General features: G+C 47.1%; 1 protein-coding gene across 2 annotated transcripts in view; it reads right to left on the bottom strand.

The window, feature by feature from the left end:
- Positions 1-18391, bottom strand: part of LOC138755054 (brain and acute leukemia cytoplasmic protein-like) — a 37294-nt gene extending 18903 nt beyond the window's left edge. Inside the window, exon 1 of one of the 2 annotated variants that reach the window (XM_069920243.1) lies at positions 18027-18391. In XM_069920243.1, the coding sequence (XP_069776344.1) occupies positions 18027-18177 (151 nt within the window). In that variant the 5' untranslated portion in view covers positions 18178-18391. The remainder of the gene's footprint in view (positions 1-18026) is intronic. The other variant, XM_069920244.1, reaches the window with a different exon arrangement.
- Positions 18392-24269: the final 5878 nt, after the last annotated feature.

Here is a 24269-nt window from a genome sequence, read left to right as displayed (position 1 = left end):
CAATAATCTTTATTTTGTTCCGTCTGGATTTGTTTTCCAAATAATCAATCTTTTTCACCAAATTTTTATTTTGAGTTTGTAAGTCTTCGACCATTTTGGTCACATCAAAAACTTGATCCCGTATTTCGTCTATATCTTCTTCACACGAATTAAATTTATCTCTCAATTCAAGCTTAAAAGCTCCAAACTCAGCCATCTATTGAGAATGTATTTTCACCAAAGTATTAAACCTAGTACCAAGTTCAGTCATAATCTTGGATAATCCCTGCATTGTATAAGATAGTTTAGATTCAAGATTCACAAAAATCTTTTCAATTGGAAGAGATTTTGGCTCAACAGATTCCTGCTTCTTCTCCAAAGGATCTTCTATTCCTTCCTTCATTCTGGTTGCCTTCCTTGTAGTATGACTGCGTGTGGAAACCCCAGCCACAGCCTCTCCAGCAATGACTGGAGGACGCTGGCCGGGGTTTTACCCAGTCCATAATGTATTAAATTCTCCCAGTACATCAAGTTGTATAGGTTCTTGTATCTCAAGAGATGCAATTTGCAGCGCCACCTCTACAGTTGACAAATGCCTTTGAGTAACTCTTTGTTCTAAAGGCTGTTTGGCGCCCTCTTTAGGGGGCTCTACCGATGTAACAGAGCTCTACATCCGAACACTGTACCTCTCTCCTGGGATCCATTTCACACTGAGTCCTGGTGTCTTTCCTGTAGGTAGGCTCCAAAACTTGAACTTTTGGAAAATGTAGTTTTTTGATGATCTGTTGTCGTTTTTTTTTGCTCTTTTCCACCAATTGTACCATCATAAGTTAAATTAACAGCACTGAAATTATCTAAACTTTTAAAGAATGTTAACAGGCATTTCTAGACAAAACAATAAGATAGAGTCAGGAGAGGACTGGAAGGCACATCTGATCCTTATGCCATCTTGCCACACCCCCCCATCCCTTTATCTATTGATTTATTTATTTGTACGCTTGTCTACTTCTTTATGTGTAGGTGTGTGTATATACAAACATTCACACACACACACACTGTACATATATTATCTGTCCTAAATGTTATTTATTTATTTATTTACGCGCGCGCGCGCGTGTGTGTGTGTGTGTGTGTGTGTGTGTGTGTGTGTGTGTGTGTGTGTGTGTGTGTGTGTGTGTGTGTGTGTGTGTGTGTGTGTGTGTGTGTGTGTGTGTGTGTGTGTGTGTGTGTGTGTGTGTGTGTGTGTATATCATTTGTCTGTATGTTTGTTATGCCTGGTTGTGTGTCTGCGTGTTTTGCACCAAGGACCAGAGAAGACCATTTTGTTGGGTTTTACTTGTTCAATCGGATGACGATAAACTTCACTTGAACATTTTGTCTGTTCTATATGCTTTTTATTTATTTACATGCGTATGTATCATTTGTCTGGTTGTGTGTCTGCGTGTTTTGCACCGAGGACCGGAGAAGGCCGTTTCGTTGGGTTTTACTTGTTCAATCGGATGAGAATAAACATCACTTGAACATTTCTCCTTCTGCTATTCTCGCAACCACCCACCAATCTATATTTTTAATGTTTCTTCAAGTTTAAGACAGACGTGGAACTACAAAAATGCCCTTTATCCATAGCAATAACTCAATTAAACAGCAGTGGTTGATATTCCGAGGTATCAGAATTATACCACAAGATGCACTCAGTTCTTCAATGTACCTTGATTCACTGCGATTCTGAAATTGAACAGCATCCCTGAGATTGATGAGGCATATTAAACAGTTCTTTAATCTTACATGGACCAAAAACCCTTTACATCCCTCTGCTTTCATAACGTTTCTGAACAAAAGATCCTCTCCATTAGAAAGAGGAACTTGTGTCACATCATTCTCTCCAAAGTAACAAGTACGTTGCATAACAGTTCCAGTTGTGAGTCATAAGCCTGGGCATCACTCAGTGATACAAGGAGATGAACATTGAGACAATGCCCTGTCATTTTGGCAGAGAACAGAATAAACAAGTTAAACCACTCAATACAAAACAGGAATGCCAATCCGAATAAGAAATTCGCCTCCAAAGTCAGAATCAAAAGGTTACAATTAATGGCTTCTTTTGAGGCTATGTTCCCTTGTTCTGGTTTCACCCTCCATTCAAAACAACCTCTTACTTCTATCCATTCTTTTCATTATTTAAATGAAAAGGAGACATACAGCACGGTAATAGACCTTTCCGGCCCATGAGCCCTGTGCTGCCCAATCACACCCAATTCACCAACAAGCCCTGTACATTTCGAATGGTGGAAGGAAACCAGAGACCCCAGAGGAAACCCACACAGACACGGGAAGAATGTACAAACTCCTTACAGACAGTGCGGGATTCGAACCCTCACCTTGATCACTGGTGCTGTAAAGGTGTTGTGATAACAGCTACACCACCGTGCCGCGCTTAATACATTTCCATGAGATTCCCCCACCCTCCCCCCTTACTATTCTAAATTCCAATGAGTACTGGCCCCAGACGACTCAACCTCTCCTCATAGGCTAAACCCCATATCTCCAGAATCAACCTGGTGAATTTCTTCTGCATTACTGGCAAAGCCAGTATATAATTTCTCCAGTAAGGAGAGCAGAACTGCACACGCTACTCAACCCTGTGCAGTTGCTGCAAAATCTCCCAGCTTTTAAGTTCAATCCCTCCAGAAATGAAGGCCAACATACCATTTGCCTTCTTGAGCACCAATCCTGGAGGTGCTGGGCCCATTGTTGTTTGTCATTATATCAACAATCTAGATGATGATGTGGTCAAATGGATCAACATGTTTGCAGATGACACTAAGAGGCATTGTGGGCAGCATGGAAGGTTTCCAAAGCTTGCAGAGGGACCTGGACCAGCTGGAAACATGGGATGCAAAATGGCAGGTGGAGTTTAATGCAAGCAAGTGTGAGGTGTTAACAATAATGTGGCACCTACAAACCAAGTTCATGTGAATCATGCAGGTAACTTTTCCACTCAATATGGTGTCATCAGTGAACAGATTGCCAACAATTTAATAGGCATCGGTCGACTAAACATCTAGATTTATTTTACATGGAAGGTTTGGGTGTTTCTCATTTTCAAGTTAGAATTAATAAATGATAAAGCAAACCTAGCCAAGAGTAGCCAAGAACGACAAAGCCAAACTAAGTTGAGAATTAATTAATTGTTTCAACAACACCAATTTCATTGTGGTAAATGGATACTCTTATTACTTTATGATCTATTAATTTAAACAACTCATGTCATTCATCACTCAGGCTTGCAAATTGTTTGACTGGGAATCTAAATCATTGTCTAAAACCACTTGCATATTTGTGTTTCTGTCATTGCTGGAATACTTGTTTAAGATTCATGCATAATGGAGCCATGCATCGACTTGTGTCCAGGTTACGTTCTGGAAGTGTGGACGCAAATTGATTTGGACGTAAGTTGATCATTATAGGTGAAATATACTGTACAACGTAAGATACTATGATACACATACATATTTACATAAACTTCTACATTGTACATACACATGTCTAAGTACCATAGTTTAACAGCCTGGGCAATTTTTGTTCGATTTTTCAAGGCTGTGGTTATGGTTGAGTGAGACCATCCCATGCCATACACTGTAATATTTACAGTTTTACCACTTTCATATTGCATTATCACTTTTAGTTTCTCTTCCAAATTGATGGCAACCTTTTTGTCTTTGGTTCTCCCAGAGGCTTGCTTTGGGGGTGTTTCGGGGCCATGATGGCTTGTATATTTTCAGATAAAATTTTTATTAAGCCCTTATGGTGACCTCAGGACGTATATGCGGTTGGATGTTACTCGATTGGGCATATGTTGATTTATGGCCATACATTAATAATTATACTACAAAGAATTGCCTGCCTTCTCCTTGTTTTCTGAAAGAGCTAGAATAACAATATAAAACTGTGATAGTACTGTTTACGGAGAAGGAGGGCCAGGCCATAGTCGAAGCGATATATCGTTGGAGACACTACCTCAATGGCAGGCGCTTTACACTGCTGACTGACCAACGCACAGTCTCGTTCATGTTTAGCAGCACCCAGTGAGGTAAGATCAAGAATGACAAGATCGCTAGGTGGAAAATCGAACTCTCCACCTTTAATTATGACATACTGTATCAGCCTGGTAAGCTCAACGACCCGCCAGACGCGCTCTCCAAGGGGACTTGTACCAACATACAACTGGACAGGCTGCAGAGACTCCACGAGGAGCTCTGTCATTCAGGGGTCATTAGGTTCACACCGTTAAGGCCTTCAACCTGCCCTACATGGTCGAGGAGATTCACTCCATGACCCGAGCCTGCCCGGTGTGCGCTGAGTGCAAGCCCCACTTCTTCCGCCCAGAGAGCACCCAAGACATCAAGCCACCCGGCCATATGAATGTCTAAGTGTGGACTTCAAGGGGTGCCTACTGTTGACCAACCATAACACCTACATTCTTATAGTGATCGATGAGTACTCTCGCTTCCCGCTTGATGTGCCCTGCTCAGACATGACCGCCTTCTCAGTCATAGAGGGCTAGCACAGCATCTTTGCCATCTTTGGGTACCCCAGTTACATCCATAGTGACCGGAGGTCCTCTTTTATGAGCGCTGATCTGCAGCAGTACCTCCTGGAGCATGGTATTGATTCAAGCAGGACTACCAGCTATAACTCACGTGGTAATGGGCAGGTCGAAAGAGAGAATGCCACCATCTGGAAAGCGGGCATGCTTTCCCTCTGGTCCAAAGGCCTCCCCACCACTTGCTTACAGGATGTATTCACTAACGCCCTACATTGCATCCACTCCCTCCAGTGCAATGCGACGAACATCACTCCCCATGAAAGGATGTTCTCTTTCCCAAGAAGATCCGAATCGAGAACAACCACGCCGGCGTGGCTCATGGTTCCTGGACCTGTCCTCCTGTGACAACACATCCAATACTCAAACAATGACCCTCTGGTTGACCGGGTGACGCTATTCCGTGCGAAGTCGCATTATGCATACATTGAGTACCCGGATGGGTGGGAGGACACAATCTCGGTAAGGGACCTAGCCCAAGCCAGAATGGACCCGGCATCGCTCCCAACCCAACCTCCTCCAAATCCTTCTCCCCTAGCTCACATGCTTGAACAGAGGGATCAGCACCACCCCACCAGTGGCAGTGGCAACAACTCAGTCCAGCCTGTCGACAACGCCATTGGGGAATTGAGCGAGGCGGTGTATGCACCAATGATCCCGCCAGCAACATGACCCCAGCGGCCCCAATCCCAGTACCACAGCGGTCGCGCTGGATGATCAGGCCCCCCAACCGTTACAGCCCCTAACCTCCCACCAGTCTTTCTCTTACCCCCCTGACCGTTACAGCCCTTCATCCATCCCAGGGTCAGTTCTAAAAGAAGGGGTGAATGTGATAGTACGGATTCTATCACCAATGTATATATGTGTATATTGAAGTATAGGATGGCTGTGATTGGCTGAGAGTGTAGCCACGCCTACTGGCAGGTCTTGAAGGGTTGCTCCTAGCCAGACCCAGATCATTCTGGACTGGTCGACCTACATGTGATACGCTCCAGTCTTTTGGTTAATAAAAGCCTTGGTTCAGATTCTTACGATGTGCACTACAAAAACAAAAGCAGTTTCAGCAGTTTCCACCTTTGAAAGGCATGTGGCAATGTGTCCTCATTACCGCAATGTCATCAAATTGGGCAGTTTGGACAGAAAGGCATTTGAATCATTCAGTATGGAGCTCGGAGTATGATCCTTTAGCTCATTGGATATTTGTGTCAAAAATCCACTGGGTCATTCTCTCCCAATGCCCCTGAAGCAGCCTACTTTAAATTCACCTGTTTCTTTCCATGATGTCACAAGATCATAAGATAAAGGAACAGAAGTAGTACATTCAGCTCATCAAGTCTGCTCTGTCACTCCACCATGAGCTAAACCATTACCACATCTAGATCCAAATTCCAGGCTTTTCCATTGATACCTATCAATCTCCCCTTTAAATTCCCCCAGCTGTACGTGGCAACAAATTCCACAAATCCACGACCCTCTGGCAAAAGAAATTTCTCCTCATCTCTGTTTTAAATGGATACCTTCTCATTCCAAGACTGCACCCTCTTGTCCTGGATTCACCCACCAAGGGAAAATCTTATTCATATCTACTCTATCCAATCCTTTCAACATTCAAAATGTTTCTCTGAGATCCCCTCTCATTCTTCTATACTCCACTGAATAGAGTCGAAGAGCTGCCAAACATTCCTCATATGTTATCCTCGCATCCTGGTAAAACATCCTGGTAAATCTCTGGACTCTCTCCAATGATATTACATCCTTTCTAAGGGCCCCAAAACCAATTTTCCAAATGAGGTCACGCCAGTGCCCCACAGAGACTTATCAACACTCTTTACTCTTATACACTATTCCCCTTGAAATGAATGTCAACATACCATTCACTTTGTTTACTCCCGATCCCACCTGGTGGTTCACCTTTAGGGTATCTTGAATGAGGTCCCCCAAGTCCCTTTGCACTTCTGAATTTTCTCCCCATCCAAATAATAATCTGCCTGTTTATTTCCTCGTCCAAAATGTCCAACCGTACGTTTCTCAACATTGTATCTCATCTGCCATTTCTTAGCCTTCTCTCCTAAGCTGTCCAAGTCTCCCTGCAACCCTTTGGTTTCTTCAACACTTCCTACTCCAAGACCCATCTTGATGTCATCTGCAAACTTTGCCACAAAACCATTCAATCCATTATCTAAATCATCAATATACATTGTAAAAAGAAGTGGCCCAAACACCGACCCCTGCAGACAACACTAGTAACAGGCAACCAACCAGAACAGGATCCCTTTATTCCCATGTTTGCTTCCTGCCTATCAGCCAATGCTCCACCCAGTCTAATATCTTTCCTGTAATTCCATGGGTCCTCATCTTATTTAGCAGCCTGTTATGCACCACTTTATCAAAGACCTTTTGAAAATTCAAGTATACAACATCCACAGCCTCTCCCCTGTCCATCCTACTTGAGATTTCCTCAAAAGTTCCATTAGGTTGGTCAGGCAGGATCTTCCCTTCATGAACCCATGAACCCTTGGACCGATCAAGTCATGCACCTCAAGGTATTTCATAACCTTGTCCTTTAGGAACGACTCCAATAACTTTCCAACTTTCCGACGTCAGACTAATAGGCCTGTAATTTCCTTTTTTTTCACCTCTCTTCTTACTTAAGCAGTGGAATTACATTTGTAACCTTCCAATCCTCGGGAACTGTGCCTGAATCTATTGATTCCTGGAAAATCACTTCCAATGGTTTCACAATCTCTAAAGTCACCTCCCTCAGAAACCATGGCTGCACCTCATCCGGTCAGCGAGGCTTATCCACCTATAGTCTATTCAATTTACTAAGCACCATCTCTCTAGTAATCCCGACTGTATTTCATTCTATGCCTGGAGACCTCTATCAGATATATAGCTATGGTCTTCATCAGTGAAGACTGGCACAAAATACTCATTAAGTTTCTCTGCCATCTCTCTGTTACCCATTATAATTTCTCCAGCATCATTTTCAATAGGTCCTATATCTATCTACCCATTTTTCTCTTTAACTCTTTCTTCTTCTTTGGCTTGGCTTCGCGGACGAAGATTTATGGAGGGGGTAAAAAGTCCACGTCAGCTGCAGACTCGTTTGTGGCTGACAAGTCCGATGCGGGACAGGCAGACACGATTGCAGCGGTTGCAGGGGAAAATTGGTTGGTTGGGGATGGGTGTTGGGTTTTTCCTCCTTTGCCTTTTGTCAGTAAGGTAGGCTCTGCGGTCTTCTTCAAAGGAGGTTGCTGCCCGCCAAACTGTGAGGCGCCAAGATGCACGGTTTGAGGCGATATCAGCCCACTGGCGGTGGTCAATGTGGCAGGCACCAAGAGATTTCTTTAGGCAGTCCTTGTACCTTTTCTTTGGTGCACCTCTGTCACGGTGGCCAGTGGAGAGCTCGCCATATAACATGATCTTGGGAAGGCGATGGTCCTCCATTCTGGAGACGTGACCCATCCAGCGCAGCTGGATCTTCAGCAGCGTGGACTCGATGCTGTCGACCTCTGCCATCTCGAGTACTTCGACGTTAGGGATGTAAGCGCTCCAATGGATGTTGAGGATGGAGCGGAGACAATGCTGATGGAAGCGTTCTAGGAGCCGTAGGTGGTGCTTTATATATTAAAAAAAAACCTCAGTATCTTTTTGTATGTTATTTGCCAATTTCTTGTCATAATTCATCTTTTCTTGTCTCTTTCTGTAAGTTTAAAAGTTTCCCAGTCCTCTGTTTTCCCACTAATTTTTGCTTCCTTGTCTGCCCTCCTTTTTGCTTTTATTTTAGCCTTAACCTCTGTTACCCACATTTGTGCCATTTTTCCATTCAGAATTTTCTTTTTCTTGTAGAAATATCAACCCATTCTGCTCTGCCGTCACCCCATCTACCTTACTTTTCCAGTCAACTTGGGCCCGTTCCTCTCTCATCCCACTGCAATTCACTTTGTTACACTGAAATATTGACACGCTTGATATCAGCTTCTCCTTTTCATATTTGAAACTGAACTTGATCATGTTATGATCACTACTTCCTAAGGATTCCATTATCTTTAATTCATTACACAGCATCCAATCCACAACTGCCGATGCCCTAGTGGGCATATCGACAAGCTGCTCTAAAAAGCCATCCTGTAGGCATTCTACAAACTCTCTCTCCTGAGAGTCAATAGAAATACAGAAGCCCTCTGTTGATTCATTGTCACCCGTTTTGTACTACACAAGCATCTTCATTCAGTGCAACTCATAGAGTATTCCAATAACCTTACAAGTAAAATAATTTGCACAAACATTTCTCCTTTTGTTAATAGAAATTATAATTTCTGTAACTAGAAGAAATTATCTTTATTGAATGGAAAAGATAAAATGGCACAAATCTGAAGGTAAACATAGTTATTTACAGGTAAACATGGTAATATAGAAGTAAGCATGGTTATGTAGAGGTAACATGGCTATATGCAGGTAAACATGGTTATGTAGAGGCAAGCATGGCTATGTACAGGTAAGCATGGCGATGGGCAGGTAAACATGGCTATGAACAGGTAAGCATGGCTCTGTACAGGTAAACATGGCTATGTACAGGTAAGCATGGCATTGGCCAGGTAAGCATGGTTATGTACAGGTGAGCATGGCTATGTACAGGTATGCATGGTTATGTACAGGTAAGCATGGTTATGTACAGGTAAGCATGGTTATGTACAAGTAAACATGGCACTGTACAGGTAAGCTTGGCTATTTACAGGTAAGCATGATGATTGGCAGTTAAGCATAGATATGTACAAGTAAACATGGCTATGGGCAGGTAAGCATGGCTATGTACAGGTAACATGGCTCTATACAGGTAAACATGGCTATGTACAAGTAAGATGGCTCTATACAGGTAAACATGGCTATGTACAGGTAAACATGACTATGTAGAAGTAAGCATGGCTCAAGCCTGAGGGTTCCAGTAATCATCTCTTTGGAGAGATTGCAATGAAGATTCTGTGAGTACTTTATTATGGCAGTTGAATGAAGCCAGTGATTTGGAGTAAGTTTGTCCATAAGGAATCACTGGTGGTGAGCAGGGGAGTTTTACTCATACAAGACACGCACGGAATAGATTGAATTTCTAGTTAGTAAATAACACAGAATATGGATTCAGAAGTTCAGAGTAAACTACTAAAGCATTATGCAAGTGGACCAGGGGCAATTAGGAAACACCAAATGAGTGATTTAGAATATTTCCATTGTTTATGTCAAGGTTGAAGGTATAATATTAATTTATATTCTTGCATTATTGACACTGAGGCAGAAATTGCTTTTTCATATTCATTATTTTGAATATGTACAGTGAGAAAATGGTGGCACTGCCTGAGCCACTGTAACGGCAACGCTGCCTTCAGTGCAGATCCGTGGGGAGCGAGGAGCAGAGATACAGTGCTCCTGTGGGATCCAACTGCTCATCCAGCTGCCGTAGCTCCATATAGGCTTTGAACAGCCCGTTAAATGAGCTGACTGTATTTAAAATCCTGCGACCACAGGGTCTGCGCCCAAAATGGCGGCGCCTGAGATCGGCAGCAGCCACGAGGGGTTATGGACTCCAGGGGAGCATAGGACTGATGCAGGGCACCAGAAAATGGGGAGGTCACCTGTCGAAGAAGGATAGGCAAAGGATTCGACCCATGGGACAGTGACCATGGCAGTGGGAGAGGGCTCTGCAGTTAAAAGACCCTTGCATTCAGTGGGCTACTGGCGACTCAAGGCGAGGGACGTACAGAGGATGGGGGGGGGGTGGTTGTTGGAGACCACTGTCGGGTGACTTGCTCAGGCTACAGTCTGCTGGAGACAGGTTCCAAACTGGCTGAAGGGGTAGCAGGTATCGGGGCCAGGATGCGATGGGGTCCCTGACCACGTCAGAGGGTTGGATCTGGAGCTCGGGTCGCTAATGATTTGGAGGCTGCGGAAGGGCTGGAGGTGAATCTACAGACACTCGGAGACTCCGGGGGGGGGGGGGTGGATCTCTTTTGCTTCTCTCTCCCTTCCCGTAAGAGGCAATTCCAGCTGATGGCGAATCTGTCGGCCTTACAGCAGGCAAAAGCAATTTTGGGTAATGTGACACTGTGTTATCACAAGACAATAAATTGAATCTTGAATCCTGCATGTATTACCAATCCTTAAATGTGCTGGAACATCAAACTGCCTTCTGAGATTGATGAGGAAGAGTCTCACTCAACAACATTGTCTGGTAGTTCCACCCTTTGCAGCTCACTCCACTGATAGAAGGGTGGGAAACGTGCATTGGGTAACGTGGGAACTGGATGGGAAGGTGCATATGGCGAACTGTTCTGTGTTGTAAGTGGTTATATGGTTACTCTGTCCACACTGGATCCGCGCTGTCCGTGGTCCTCTGTCCACACTGGATCTGCACTGCTGGCCGTCCAAAGGTTCTGCCTGCACTGGATCTGCTCTGTCTGCCTCTCCCCCCCCCCCCCCACCCCGTTTCCATACATATAGATCTGTTCATCATCAGAGCTTACATATATCTTAAGTATGTAGAGTACAGTTGGGGAAGCTACGTTTTTATTTATATAATAGTTTCTTTTATGCCCTTTTCTGTTCCTTTTTTTTTAAACTGTATCTGGGGCCCTATGTGGTCCAGGTGTGGCTTCCAGACCTTAACAAAAGTGTTATATTTATTCTTTAAGTTATATGTGATTTTTTTTTCCTATGTATACAGCTGTTCATTTCCGCAGTCTATCGTGTGGGGAGTCAGACTTCCAAGTGATCGCGATACACTTTTTTGCTACCGCCAGTGCTATTTGTATAAATGAGATTTGATATTTGATCAATTTGCCACAATTCCATGAAATTACCTAATAGATACTGCACTGGGTCGCCCATGAAGGCCACTCCTGTTATCCTGGTTAATTTTTCTGCGATTCCTTGCAAAAGTGGCCTCACTTTCACACACAACCACGTAGCATGTCGAAAAGTTCCTGTTTCAGTCCCACATTTGAAACACATCTCTGAAATTTCGGCTTTTGATCTGTGTAATTTTTGTAGATTAAGATATAATTGGTGTAAAAAATTGTACTGAACCAGTCCATATCCTGCATTTATAATTGACATAGTACTGTCCTTACACCAAGTCCGATTCCCAACTTTCCCTTGATCTCTGCAACCCTGGTTTTGCATATTTGCTCTGGAGAGTAGTATATTGTTATAATAAATTGGGGTGTATTCCCCATCCAAACTGTTCGGTCAGTTTCACTAATTTCAGGAGATCAAGGTTGGTCCCCATCTTTCTCTTAAGAATGATCTAAGCTGGAGAAAACAGAGTCCCATTGGCCTCTCCATATTTGTCTTTTAATTGTTCAAAGGACACAAGTTCCTTCCATGTTACAGTCTTCAATATATCTTATACCTTTGCCATACCTTGAATTTAATATCCTACTGCCCATGTTCATAAGCATTAACACATTTTTACATAGTGATGTTTTTTTTCCTATACATTCATTAACTTCTTGCCACGTTCTATTAGAATGGGGTTATCTGCCTTTTCTTGAGGGATTTGAAACTCCATTTATAAATAAAGTTCTTTGCTTCCCCCTTCTCCATTGAGAACATTCCCATTTGAACCCAAGACGGGGGGTTGTCTTCAGTGAAGAAGGCTGCAAGAAATCTAGCCTGTGCAACTAGGTAATATTGTTTAAAATCTGGAAGTCTAAGTCCTCCCAGTCACAGTCCCGTGTCAGTTTTGCCAAAGCAATTCTCGTCACCTTATTATTCCATAGGAACTGTCAAATATGGTTGTTTGACATCTCAAACAAGCTTATTAACAGGTAGGGAATAAAAGGTCTGTGTATGTCTGCAATAAACTATATAACTATATAACCACTTACAGCACAGAACAGGCCAGTTCGGCCCTACTAGTCCATGCTGTAACAAATCCCCACCCTCCTAGTCCCACTGACCAGCACCTGGTCCATTACCCCTCCAGTCCTCTCCTATCCATGTAACGATCCAGGCTTTCCTTAAATGTAACCAATGATCCCGTCTCGACCACGTCTGTCGGAAGCTCATTCCACATCCCTACCACCCTTTGCGTAAAGAAATTTCCCCTCATGTTCCCCTTATAATTTTCCCCCTTCAATCTTAAACCATGCCCTCTTGAATCTCCCCCTTTCTTAATTGAAAAAGCCTATCCACATTTACTCTGTCTGTCCCTTTTAAAATCTTAAACACCTCTATCAAGTCCCCTCTCAATCTTCTACGCTCCAGAGAAAAAAGCCCCAGTCTGCACAACCTTTCCCTGTAACTCAAACCTTGAAATCCTGTCAACATTCTCGTGAATCTTCTCTGCACTCTCTCTATTTTGTTTATATCTTTCCTATAATTTGGTGACCAAAACTGTACACAGTACTCCAAATTTGGCCTCACCAATGCCTTGTACAATTTCATCATAACCTCCCTACTCTTGAATTCAATACTCCGATTTATGAAGGCCAACATTCCAATTGCCTTCTTCACCATACCATCAACCTGAGTATCAGCCTTGAGGGTACTATTTACCACAACTCCTAAATCCCTTTGTTGCTCTGCACATCTCAATAGCCTACCATTTAATGCATATGACCTATTTAGATTTGCCTTTCCAAAATGTAACACCTCACACTTATCTGTATTAAATTCCATCAGCCATTTCTCAGCCCACACCTCCAGCCTTCCTAAATCATCTTTTATTCTACGGTAATCTTCCTCACTGTCCACAACACCACCAATCTTTGTATTATCCGCATATCCAATTCTCCACCCCTACTTCCAGATCGTTAATATATATAACAAACAATAGTGGACCCAGGACCGATCCCTGAGGAACTCCACTAGTCACCGGACTCCAATTGGACAAACTATTTGCTACCACTACTCTCTGACACCTCCCATCCAACCATTGCTGAATCCATTTCACTATCTCCTCATTTATACCTAATGCCTCCACCTTTTTTCCTAACCTCCTGTGGGGAACTTTGTCAAAAGCTTTACTAAAGTCTAAATAGACAACATCCACAGCTTTCCCTTCATCAACCTTTTTATGTAACCCCCTTGAAAAACTCAGTCAGGTTTGTCAAGCATGATCTACCCCTGACAAAACCATGCTGATTACTCCCTAGCAATCCCTGTACCTCCAAATATTTGTAAATACCATCCCTCAGAACACTTTCCATCAACTTGCCCACCACAGACGTCAGACTCACGTGCCTATAATTCCCAGGTTTACATTTAGACCCTTTCTTAAACAGCGGAACCACATGCGTCACCCTCCAATCCTTTGGCACTACCCCCGTGGCCAGTGGCATCCTAAATATCTCTGTTAATGGCCCCACTATCTGTCCACTAGCCTCCTTGAGTGTCCTTGGGAATATTTTGTCCGGTCCCGGAGATTTATCCACCTTTATCTTTTTCAACACAGCCATCACTACCTCCTCGGTTATCCTTATATTCTTCATTACCTCCCCACTATTTTTCTTTACCTCAACTGGTTCAATATTTTTTTCCCTAGTGAATACCAAGGCAAAGAAATCATTCAAAATTTCCCCCATTTTCTCTGACTTCTCACTCAGCCTATCTTCACGGGGTCCAATTTTATCCCTCACTAATCTTTTACTTTTAATGTACTTATAGAAACCCTTTGGATTTATTTTTACTCTGTCTGCCAAAGCCTCTTCATGCCTTCTTTTGGCCTTTCTAATTTCTTTCTTAAGATTCCTTCTACACTCCTTGTAGTCCTCCTTCAAATTGTCAGCTCCCTGTTCTTTATACCTCTTGTACACCTCCCTCTTTCTCCTAACCAAATTTCCAATATTCCTCGAAAACCAAGTCTCCCTATGACTTCCAGCCTTTCCTTTGATCCTCACTGGGACATAACTACTCTGTACCCTCAAAATTTCTTTTTTGAATATCCTCCATTTTTCATTTACACCCTCATCTGAAAATATCCTGTCCCACTCAATACTCCCAAATTCGTTCTTATTCCTTCAAAATTTGTTCTTCTCCAATCCAGAACCTCAAATTTAGGCCCCTCCTTGCTCTTCCCTAAAATTACCTTAAAACTAACAGAATTATGATCACTAGACCCAATTGGATCTCCAACATTAATGTCTGATACCTGACCTAGCTCGTTCCCTAACAGGAGATCCAGTATTGCACTGTCCCGAGTCAGTTCTTCTACTAATTGATTCAGAAAACAATCTTGAACACATTTAATGAACTCTAGCCCATCCAGCCCTCTAACTGTATGGGTATCCCAATCAATGTGAGGGAAGTTAAAATCTCCCATGATCACTACCCTATGATTCTCACACATATACGTTATCTCTCTACACATTTGTTCCTCTAGTTTTCTTGACTCATTTGGTGGTCTGTAATACACCCCTATTAGCACCCTCATCTCCTTCACCCCTCAATTCCACCCAAACAGCCTCACTGGACGATCCCTCCAGACCATCTTGCCACCTCACGGCAGTAATGTCCTCCTTAACAAGCAGAGCAGCTCCTCCCCCTTTTTTACCCCATGATCTATCACATCTAAAACAAATGTATCCTGGAACGTTAAGTTGCCAGTCCTGCCCCTCTTGTAGCCAGGTCTCACTAATTGCCACAATATTGTGACCCCAAGTATCTGTCCATGCTCTAAGCTCATCTACCTTGTTCACTATGCTTCTTGCATTAAAATATATGCATTTCAGAGAATGATCCTCATATACATTCTCTTTTCTACCTTCTACTCTAATCTCCATCCTACCTTTGTTATCGTTTTTATTTTTATCTTGGTGGCCATGCTGCCTTGACACTGCTCTCACACTCTGTTCCCCACCCCCCTGCCAAACTAGTTTAAACCTTCCCCCACAGCTCTAGCAAATCTGCTTGCCAGCACAATGGTCCCCCTCCAGTTTAAGTGGAGTCCGTCCCTTTTCTACAGGTCCAACCTTCCCCTGAAGAGATCCCAATGATCCAGAAATCTTATCCCTTTCCCCCTGCACCACCTCTTTAGCCACGCATTCATCCTCCACATCCTCCTATTTCTACCCTCACTAGCGCGTGGCACCGGCAGCAATCCAGAAATTACTACCTTGGAGGTCCTGTTTTTTAACTTCCTACCTAATTCCACATAATCCTGTTTCAGGACCTCATCCCCACTTCTAGCTAAGTCATTGGTCCCCACATGGACCACGACTGCTGGTTGTTCTCCTTCCCCTTGCAGAATGCTATGTACTCGATCAGAGATATCCCTGACCCTGGCACCAGGGAGGCAACATACCAACCTGGATCCCCGATCTCGTCCCACAAACCTTCTATCTGTCCCTCTGACTAACGAGTCCCCAACTACAAGTATCCTGTTCTTATCCCTCCTTCCCTTCTGAACCTCAGGGGCAGCCCCCGTGCCAGAGACCTGACCCCAATGACTCATCCCTGATAGGCTTTTCCCTCCAGCAGTATCCAATGCAGAATACATATTGCTGAGTGGCACTTCCACAGGGGTACTCTGCACTGGCACTCTCCCTCCTTTCCTCACAGTCACCCAATTCCCTGACTCCTGCCTTCTAGGGGTGACTGTCTCCCTGTAACTCCTCTCTATCACTGCCTCTGCTTCCCTTATGATCCTCAGTTCATCCAACTGCACTCAAGCTCCCTAACACGATCACTCATTAATTGGATGCACCTTTTGCAGGTGTAGTCATCAGAAACAGCTGTGCTGTCTCTGATTTCCCACATCCCACAACTGGAGCACTTGACTACCCCAACTGACTCCATTTCCTCCTTTCTTTATATAAATACCCTTCCCACACAAGTCCCTCGAGCCAAAGTCCTAAGACCCCACTCCTTCACTGGGCCACTCACTCACTGCGCCACTCCTCGCTGGCTGCTCCCTCCCTTTCTACTCCTTTTATTTGCCCTTACCAATTAACTCCCAGCTCCTCTGGGACTTGAACAACAGCTGGCAGCACGAATCTGGTGTGGACAGCATACAGCATGGATCTGGTGCAGACAGAGTCCCTGGACAGTGGACAGCATGGATCCAGTGTAGAAGGAGCCCCGGGACAGCATGTGGACAGAATGCATAGACAGCACAGATCCAGGGCGACGGAGCCCCCGGAGAGTGGATCCAGGATGGAGAGAACTATCTGACAGTAGACAGCGAGGATTCATTGTGGAGAGAGCCCCTAGACAGAGCTGATCCAGTGCAGATGGAGCCCCTAAAACAACAGACAGTGTGGATCCAGTATGGACAGAGTGCCGAATAGCCAACAGCATGGATCCAGTGCAGACAGCATAGATCCAGTGCAGACAGCATGGATACAGTTCGGACAGCATGGTTCCAGTGCACACGGAGCCCCTGGCAGCAGATAGGGCTAATCCAGTGTGGTTGGAGACCCCGACAGTGGACAGCTTAAATTCTGTGGGACAGTGGCCCCAGCAACGGACAGCGGGGATCCACAGACTCTGACAGCAGACTGCGTGAATCCAGTGTGGACGGAACCCCCAACAGTGGAAGCATGGATCCAGTGTGGATGGAGCAGCCGTCAGTGGACAGCACGGATCCAGTGCAGACAGAGACCTCGATAGCGGATAGTGCAGATCCAATGCAGTCAGTGACCCCCGACAGCACACAAGCGCGGATCCAGAGTGGACAGAGACCCCGAGAGCAGACAGCGTGGATCCCATACAGACAGAGTCGCCCGACAGCAGACAGCGCAGACCCAGAGCAAACAGTGACCTCGACAGTGGAAAGCATGGATCAAGAGCGGACAGAGCCGCTCAACAACGGACAGTGCGAATCCAGTGTGAATGAAGCCCCCGACAGTGTGGATCCCGAGCAGACAGTGACCCCCAACAGTGGACCGCGTGGATCCAGATTGGAAAGAGACCCTGACAGTGGACAGCACTGATCCAGTGCGGGCGGAGGACCTGACAGTTAACAGCGTGGTTCCCGTGCGGACAGTGACCCTGACAATGGATAGCGCGGACAGAGACCCTGATAACGGACAGTGCTGATCCAGTGCGGATGGGGGACATGACAGATCCCATGCGATCAGTGACCCCAACAGTAGTCAGCACGGATCCTGTGCAGACGGAGACCCTGATAGCGGACAGTGACCCCGGCAGTGGACAGCGCGGATCCAGAGCGGACAGAGCTGCCCGACAACGGTCAGCGCGGATCCAATGCGTAAGGAGACTGGGGACCGCACGGAACCAGTGCGGACAGAGACCCCTGGAGGAGCGGGCAGTGTGGACAGAGATGTTGAACAGCGAAGATCCAGTGCGGGTGGAGATGTGGGACAGAACAGATCCAGTGCGGACAGAGACCCAGCGGGGACAGAGAAGGCCCGAGAGAACGTGGATCCAGTGCGGACTGAGACAGCGAACAGCCCGGATCCGGTGCGGGCGGCGCGGCCCCGCTTACCTGGGCCGTTGTCCGAGGCTCGGGGCTCGGCTCCGGCCACCACGGGCGCCTCCGTGTCCGTGTTGGTGAGCCACGTTGACTCGGTCTCCCTGGTCCAGCTCTCCAGGTAGCGGGGCTCGATGGTGTCGGCCCGGCTCCCTCCGCAGCCCATGTCGAGTCCTCCAGGCTCGTAGCGCCCGCCACCCACGGTCACCAAAGCGCGGCTCCCGCCGTTCGGGCTGCCCGCCTCCCGGGGCTCATCGTGGCTCGGCCGAAGCCCCAACGCCCAGCCCGTCACTCCGTCCCTCGACTGGAAGGGCCGGGCTGTGCGGCGCCGCTCGCTGGTTGACGTCGGGCTGTGAGCCGACACGGCGCATCACCCCCATTAGCATCCCCACTGGAACCCCACAACGGAACCCCCCTCCGGAACTCCCCACTGGGACCACCCCTCACCGGAACCCCTCCACATGGACACCCTACTAGTGCCCCCCCCACCAGGAACCCCCACCATAACCTCAACCCCACTGGGAGCATACACCAGGACACCCCCCCCCCCGCACCATGACAACCCACCGGGAACTCCCCCACCAGGACCCATACACCAGGATCCCGCCCACCGGATCCCCCCACTTGGACAACCCACCAGAACCCACACACCAGTAACCCCCCCACCCCCCAACGGGACACCCTCCCACCGGGATTCCCCCCCCCCACCGGGACCCACACACCAGTAACCCCCCCACCCCCCAACGGGACACCCTCCCACCGGGATTTCCCCCCCCCCCACCGGGACCCACACACCAGTAACCCCCCCCCCCGGGAATCCCCCACTGGGATCAACCCAACTCCTGTTCCCATTCCCCTTTGTGATTCCCCAACTCCTGTTCCTCGTGGACATCAGTACAGAAATAAATATCCTCGCCCCCCACGGCCTACAACACCTAGAACTCCAAGCTGGGCCCAGCACTGAGGGTAGCGATACGAACTTAAGGCACCCTACGATTTGCTGGCCACCAATTTAAGTGGACTTTTACTGTCACAGTTGTGGTGCAACCGCTCCTTAGAGCTGATTTTCTGCGTGTCCACTGCCTGCTGGTAGACTTGAAAGGAAGGCATTTGGTGCATGTCTGAACTTTTCAAACAATGCCCCAGGGGGAAGCCAAAGTATCAGACCTCGCTTCGACTCCATCACGCTGTTCAACAACACCTACACATGTATCCTGGTGGAGTTTCCCTCAATCGTGGTGCCACAATTCTCCTCCATGGAACCAAAGCATAGGGTAAGGAACAGATCCTCACCAAGGGGCCCCCACTCCACACCAGGGTGTGTCCCCTCCCTCCCCCAAAAAAACTTGCACTACCAAAGTGGAATTTAAGAAAATGGAGTTGGGATTAGTGTGGTGGCGAGAAAGCCCCTGGGTCTCTTCCCGTACATCGTCCCGAAGGCAGTAGGAGAGTGGAGGCTGTGTGGTGATTACCGATGCCTCAACAAGGCCACCACCCTGGATAGATACCCCGTTCCCCATATTCAAGACTTTATCGCCAACTTACATGGGCATTGGTGTTTTCAAAGGTCGATTTAATCAGGGGTTATCATCTGATCCCAGCGCATCCCAAGGACATATCCAAAACTGCCATAATCACCCCCTTCGGCCTGTTCCAATTCGGGCTTAAGAATGCTGCTCAGACTTTTCAGCAGCTGATGGACATGGTGGGTCGGGACCTCCCATTCCCATTCATTACTTGGATAACATTGTTATTGCCAGCCACAACCATTGAGAGCACATGGCCCACCTCAGACAACTATTCACCTGCCTGCAGGAGTTCAAGCTGATCATCAACCCCGCCAAGTGTTAGCTCAGGTGGGACACAATTGAAATCCTGGGGCATCAGATCGAAGGGTACAGGGCGAAGCCATTGCCTGAGAAGGTGGAGACCTTAGGCGGTTCACAAAACCTTGCACCATGAAGGGGCTGCAGGAGCTCATCGACATGATTAACTTCTACCATCGATTCATACTGGCAGTGTGCTCATGGCAGTGAAAAAATAGACATTGCCTGGGACGGGGAGTTCCTCAGTGGCATTCCAAAAGGCGAAGGACGCTCTGGCCAAAGTCACCCTTCCGGTTCAGCCCAGGTCGAAGGCGCCAACCACCCTCATGGTGGATGCCTCCAGCACAGCGGTCGAAGGGGTCCTCGAACAGCTGATTGACGGGCAATGGCACCTCCTGGCCTTTTTTAGCAGGCACCTCCGGCCACCTGAACTTAAATATAGTACCTTTGTCCAGGAGCCATTTGTGCTATACCTGGCAGCCAGGCACTTCCGATACTTTCTGGAAGGCAAACAATTCAAGGTCTTCACAGACTACAAATCACTGATTTTTGCTTTTCACAAAGTGCCTGACCCATGGTCGGCCAGGCAGCAGAGGCACATTTCCTACATGTCAGAATTCACCACGGACATCCAGCACATCACCGGCAAGAATGTGGTGGCCGATGCACTCTCCCGTCCCATCATCGAATCTGTCCACGCCCTATTCCAAGGCAGAGACTATTCAGCCTTAGCCAGGGCACAACACGACGAGGAGGGCAAACACCACCCAATGTGCCAGCAGCATGGAGACAGCAGGTCTTTGATGCAGTGCACAACTTGGCACATTCGGCCATCAGAACCATGTTAAAGATGGTGGCCAACAGGTTCATCTGGCACAAGCTTTGCAAGCAGATCAGTCAGTGGGGCAAGACTCACACTAAAGCACCTCCCCAAACTTTGAGCCAGCGCGGCGAGGGTTCAGCCACTTCCATATCAGCATCGGTTTCCCATGAAGCTAGATACCTCATCACTATGGTTGACCACAAGGTGGCCGGAGGTGGCCCCAATGTCTGACACAACCATAGAGACCTGCACCATGACATTAATCAATACCTGGATGTCCAGGTTCAGAAACCCGGAACATCTCACTTCTGAAGGAGAGTGCAGTTTACCTCGGGACACTGGGCAGCACTAGCCAAATTGTTGGGAACCCAACTCCACCATACCACAGCATATCACCCACAGGCCAATGGGTTGGAGATGCGGTTTCACAGACACTTAATGGAGCCCTGATAGCCCTGCTCAAGGGGGCCAACTGGACAGATAATTTGCCTTGGGTCCTTCTGAGGAAACACACACGCCGAAAGAGGACTTTAATGCCTCCATGGCAGAAATGGTCTACGGCGCATCCTTGGTAATCCTGGGGGAGTTCTTGGCTGCCACCAAGGAATCCAGAAACCCCCATAGTGGCACTGAAACAGCTGAGAGAAAGACTGGGTACCTTGCCCCTCCACAGCACCCCCCCCCCACCACATGGCTAGCCCAAATATTTTGTCCCTAAGAACCTGCACACATACGACTATGTTTTTGTGTGAAGGGGAGTGCACCAGGAACTCCTACAACAACTATATGAGAGACCATACAGGGTCGCCAGGCATAACTGGCTGGACATTGCCGGAAAAGTGGAAACCTTCACACTCAATCACTTGAAATTGGCCCATGTAGACATTAGTCATCCAGTCGAGACTCAGCCCCTGCAACACAGAGGTAGGCTGCCCAAAGCGGCCTCAGACACTCCAATCACCGGTTCTGGTTGGGGGGGTTGGTGGGGTGATTGAATAGCAGCCTGCGAACTGAGTCATGACCCGGCACACAAAATGACTGGTGGATACGACGATCATGAGGACGTCGCAGGGACCAAAGACCATCATCCTGTGTGCCCTCACACATGGTGGGAAATAGTGGGGCAACGGCGAGAATGCTGGCCAATCGGAGGCCGTCGCTGCGATGACATCACTCCTGTCATTAGAGGCCGGGGAGTGAATATAAACAGAGGTGGCAGAGCAATAAATCAGTCTTCGACCTCGATTTGACTGTGGGTGTGTTGTGTGTATGTGTGGGGGTTGTGTGTCGGTGTGTCTGGTCCTAACTCCACAATTCACACTCACTTTAACTTTAGATTCCTTTAAGCACAACAGGGCAAACAAAGGACAAGACTGAGTGTATTTCTGTACTTAGCAATAAAAGGAACCTTGGACCTGATCACTTGCAGGAATCTGTTTCTCGATGATGATCAAACTTCTCCACCATTGTATTGAAAGTTCTCGGCACACGTTTGTAACACATTAATTACCTCAGTGATAATTGGTCTGAAATAAATCAGTTCCTAATCCAGTCTTTATATTAGTCCTGCCAGTTTGCTCGAAATCTGTGAAATTGTCTCTTACTCCCATTTGTGTTTAGATTCAAGGTTCTTTCATTGTAATGCAATAAAAGAGAAAATGTAATATTACACGAAATTCCCTTTAGTCTGCCAGGCACTATAATGTACAGATGCACTAAAATAATTGCCTGCTGCAGCTTTTCTTTTTTCTTTGGCTTGCCTTCACGGACGAAGATTTATGGAGGGGTATGTCCACGTCTGCTGCAGGCTCGTTGGTGACTGACAAGTCTGATGCAGGACAGGAAGGCATGGTTGCAGCGGTTGCAAGGGAAAATTGGTTGGTTGGGGTTGGGTGTTGGGTTTTACCTCCTTTGTCTTTTGTCAGTGAGGTGGGCTCTGTGGTCTTCTTCAAAGGAGGTTGCTGCCCGCCAAACTGTGAGGCACCAAGATGCACGGTTGGAGGCGATATCAGCCCACTGGCAGTGGTCAATGTGGCAGGCATCAAGAGATTTCTTTAAGCAGTCCTTGTACCTCTTCTTTGGTGCACCTCTGTCTGAGTGGCCAGTGGAGAGCTCGCCATAGAACACGATCTTGGGAAGGCGATGGTCCTCCATTCTGGAGACGTGACCCACCCAGCACAGTTGGGTCTTCAGCAGCATGGATTCGATGCTTGCAGACTCTGCCAGCTCGAGTACTTCGATGTTGGTGATGCAGTCATTCCAATGAATGTTGAGGATGGAGCGGAGACAGCACTGATGGAAGCATTCTAGGAGCCGTAGGTGATGCTGGTAGAGGACCCATGATTCAGAGCCGAACAGGAGCGTGGGTATGACAATGGCTCTGTACACGCTGATCTTTGTGTGTTGTTTTTCCAGACTCTTTTGTGTAGTCTTCCAAAGATGCTATTTGCCTTGGCGAGTCTGTTGTCCATCTCTTTGTCGATCCTTGCATCAGATGAAATGGTGCAGCCAAGGTAGGTAAACTGGTTGACAGTTTTGAGTTCTGTGTGCCCGTTGGAGATGTGGGGGGGGGGGGTGTGGGGGGGGGCTGGTGGTCATGGCAGGGAGCTGGCTGATGGAGGACCTCAGTTTTCTTTGGCTGACTTCCAGGCCAAACATTTTGGCAGTTTCCGCAAAACAGGACGTCATGCGCTGGAGAGCTGGCTCTGAATGGGCAACTAAAGCGGCATCGTCTGCAAAGAGTAGTTCACGGACAAGTTGCTCTTGTGTCTTGGTGTGAGCTTGCAGGCGCCTCAGATTGAAGAGACTGCCATCTGTGCGGTACCGGATGTAAACAGCGTCTTCATTGTTGAGGTCTTTCATGGCTTGGTTCAGCATCATGCTGAAGAAGATTGAAAAGAGTGTTGGTGCAAGAACGCAGCCTTGCTTCACGCCATTGTTAATGGAGAAGGGTTCAGAGAGCTCATTGCTGTATCTGACCCGACCTTGTTGGTTTTCGAGCAGTTGGATAACCATGTTGAGGAACTTGGGAGGGGCATCCGATGCGCTCTAGTATTTGCCAAAGCCCTTTCCTGCTCATGGTGTCAAAGGCTTTGGTGAGGTCAACAAAGGTGATGTAGAGTTCTTTGTTTTGTTTTCTTGGAGCTGTCTGAGGGCAAAGACCCTGTCAGTAGTTCCTCTGCGCGAAAGCCACACTGTGATTCTGGGAGGACATTTTCGGCGACACTACCTGCAGCTTCACAGATACGTAAATCACACAAACCTATAATGTGTATGAATAAAGAAATTTGTTCTTGCCACCCCCGAGGCGGCAGCAGGAGTCGGGCAGGCAAGGGTGGGGGTTGAGAACGGCAGCAGTAGCGGGAGTCGGGCTGGCGAGGGGGGGGTGAGGGAGACTGGCAGCAGGAGCCGATCGGTCGGGCGGGCGAGGGTGGGTGGAGACCAGCAGCGGCAGTCAGGCAGGCGAGGGTGGGGGTAGGGCTTACCTGTCTCAGCAGTCGATGGCTGAAGACTTCACCAAGACGGCATCAGCCTGCCCCCGGCAGCCGAGCCGCTTTCAGATGCAACAATTGATCATCCGAGCAGGCTAGATATACCTCTCTGAGAAGG

The sequence above is a fragment of the Narcine bancroftii genome, chromosome 2, assembly GCF_036971445.1.
Source record: "Narcine bancroftii isolate sNarBan1 chromosome 2, sNarBan1.hap1, whole genome shotgun sequence".
Classification (NCBI taxonomy): domain Eukaryota; kingdom Metazoa; phylum Chordata; class Chondrichthyes; order Torpediniformes; family Narcinidae; genus Narcine; species Narcine bancroftii.
The sequence above is the reverse complement of the archived record's forward strand: the minus strand, read 5'-3'. Positions and strand labels throughout refer to the sequence as shown.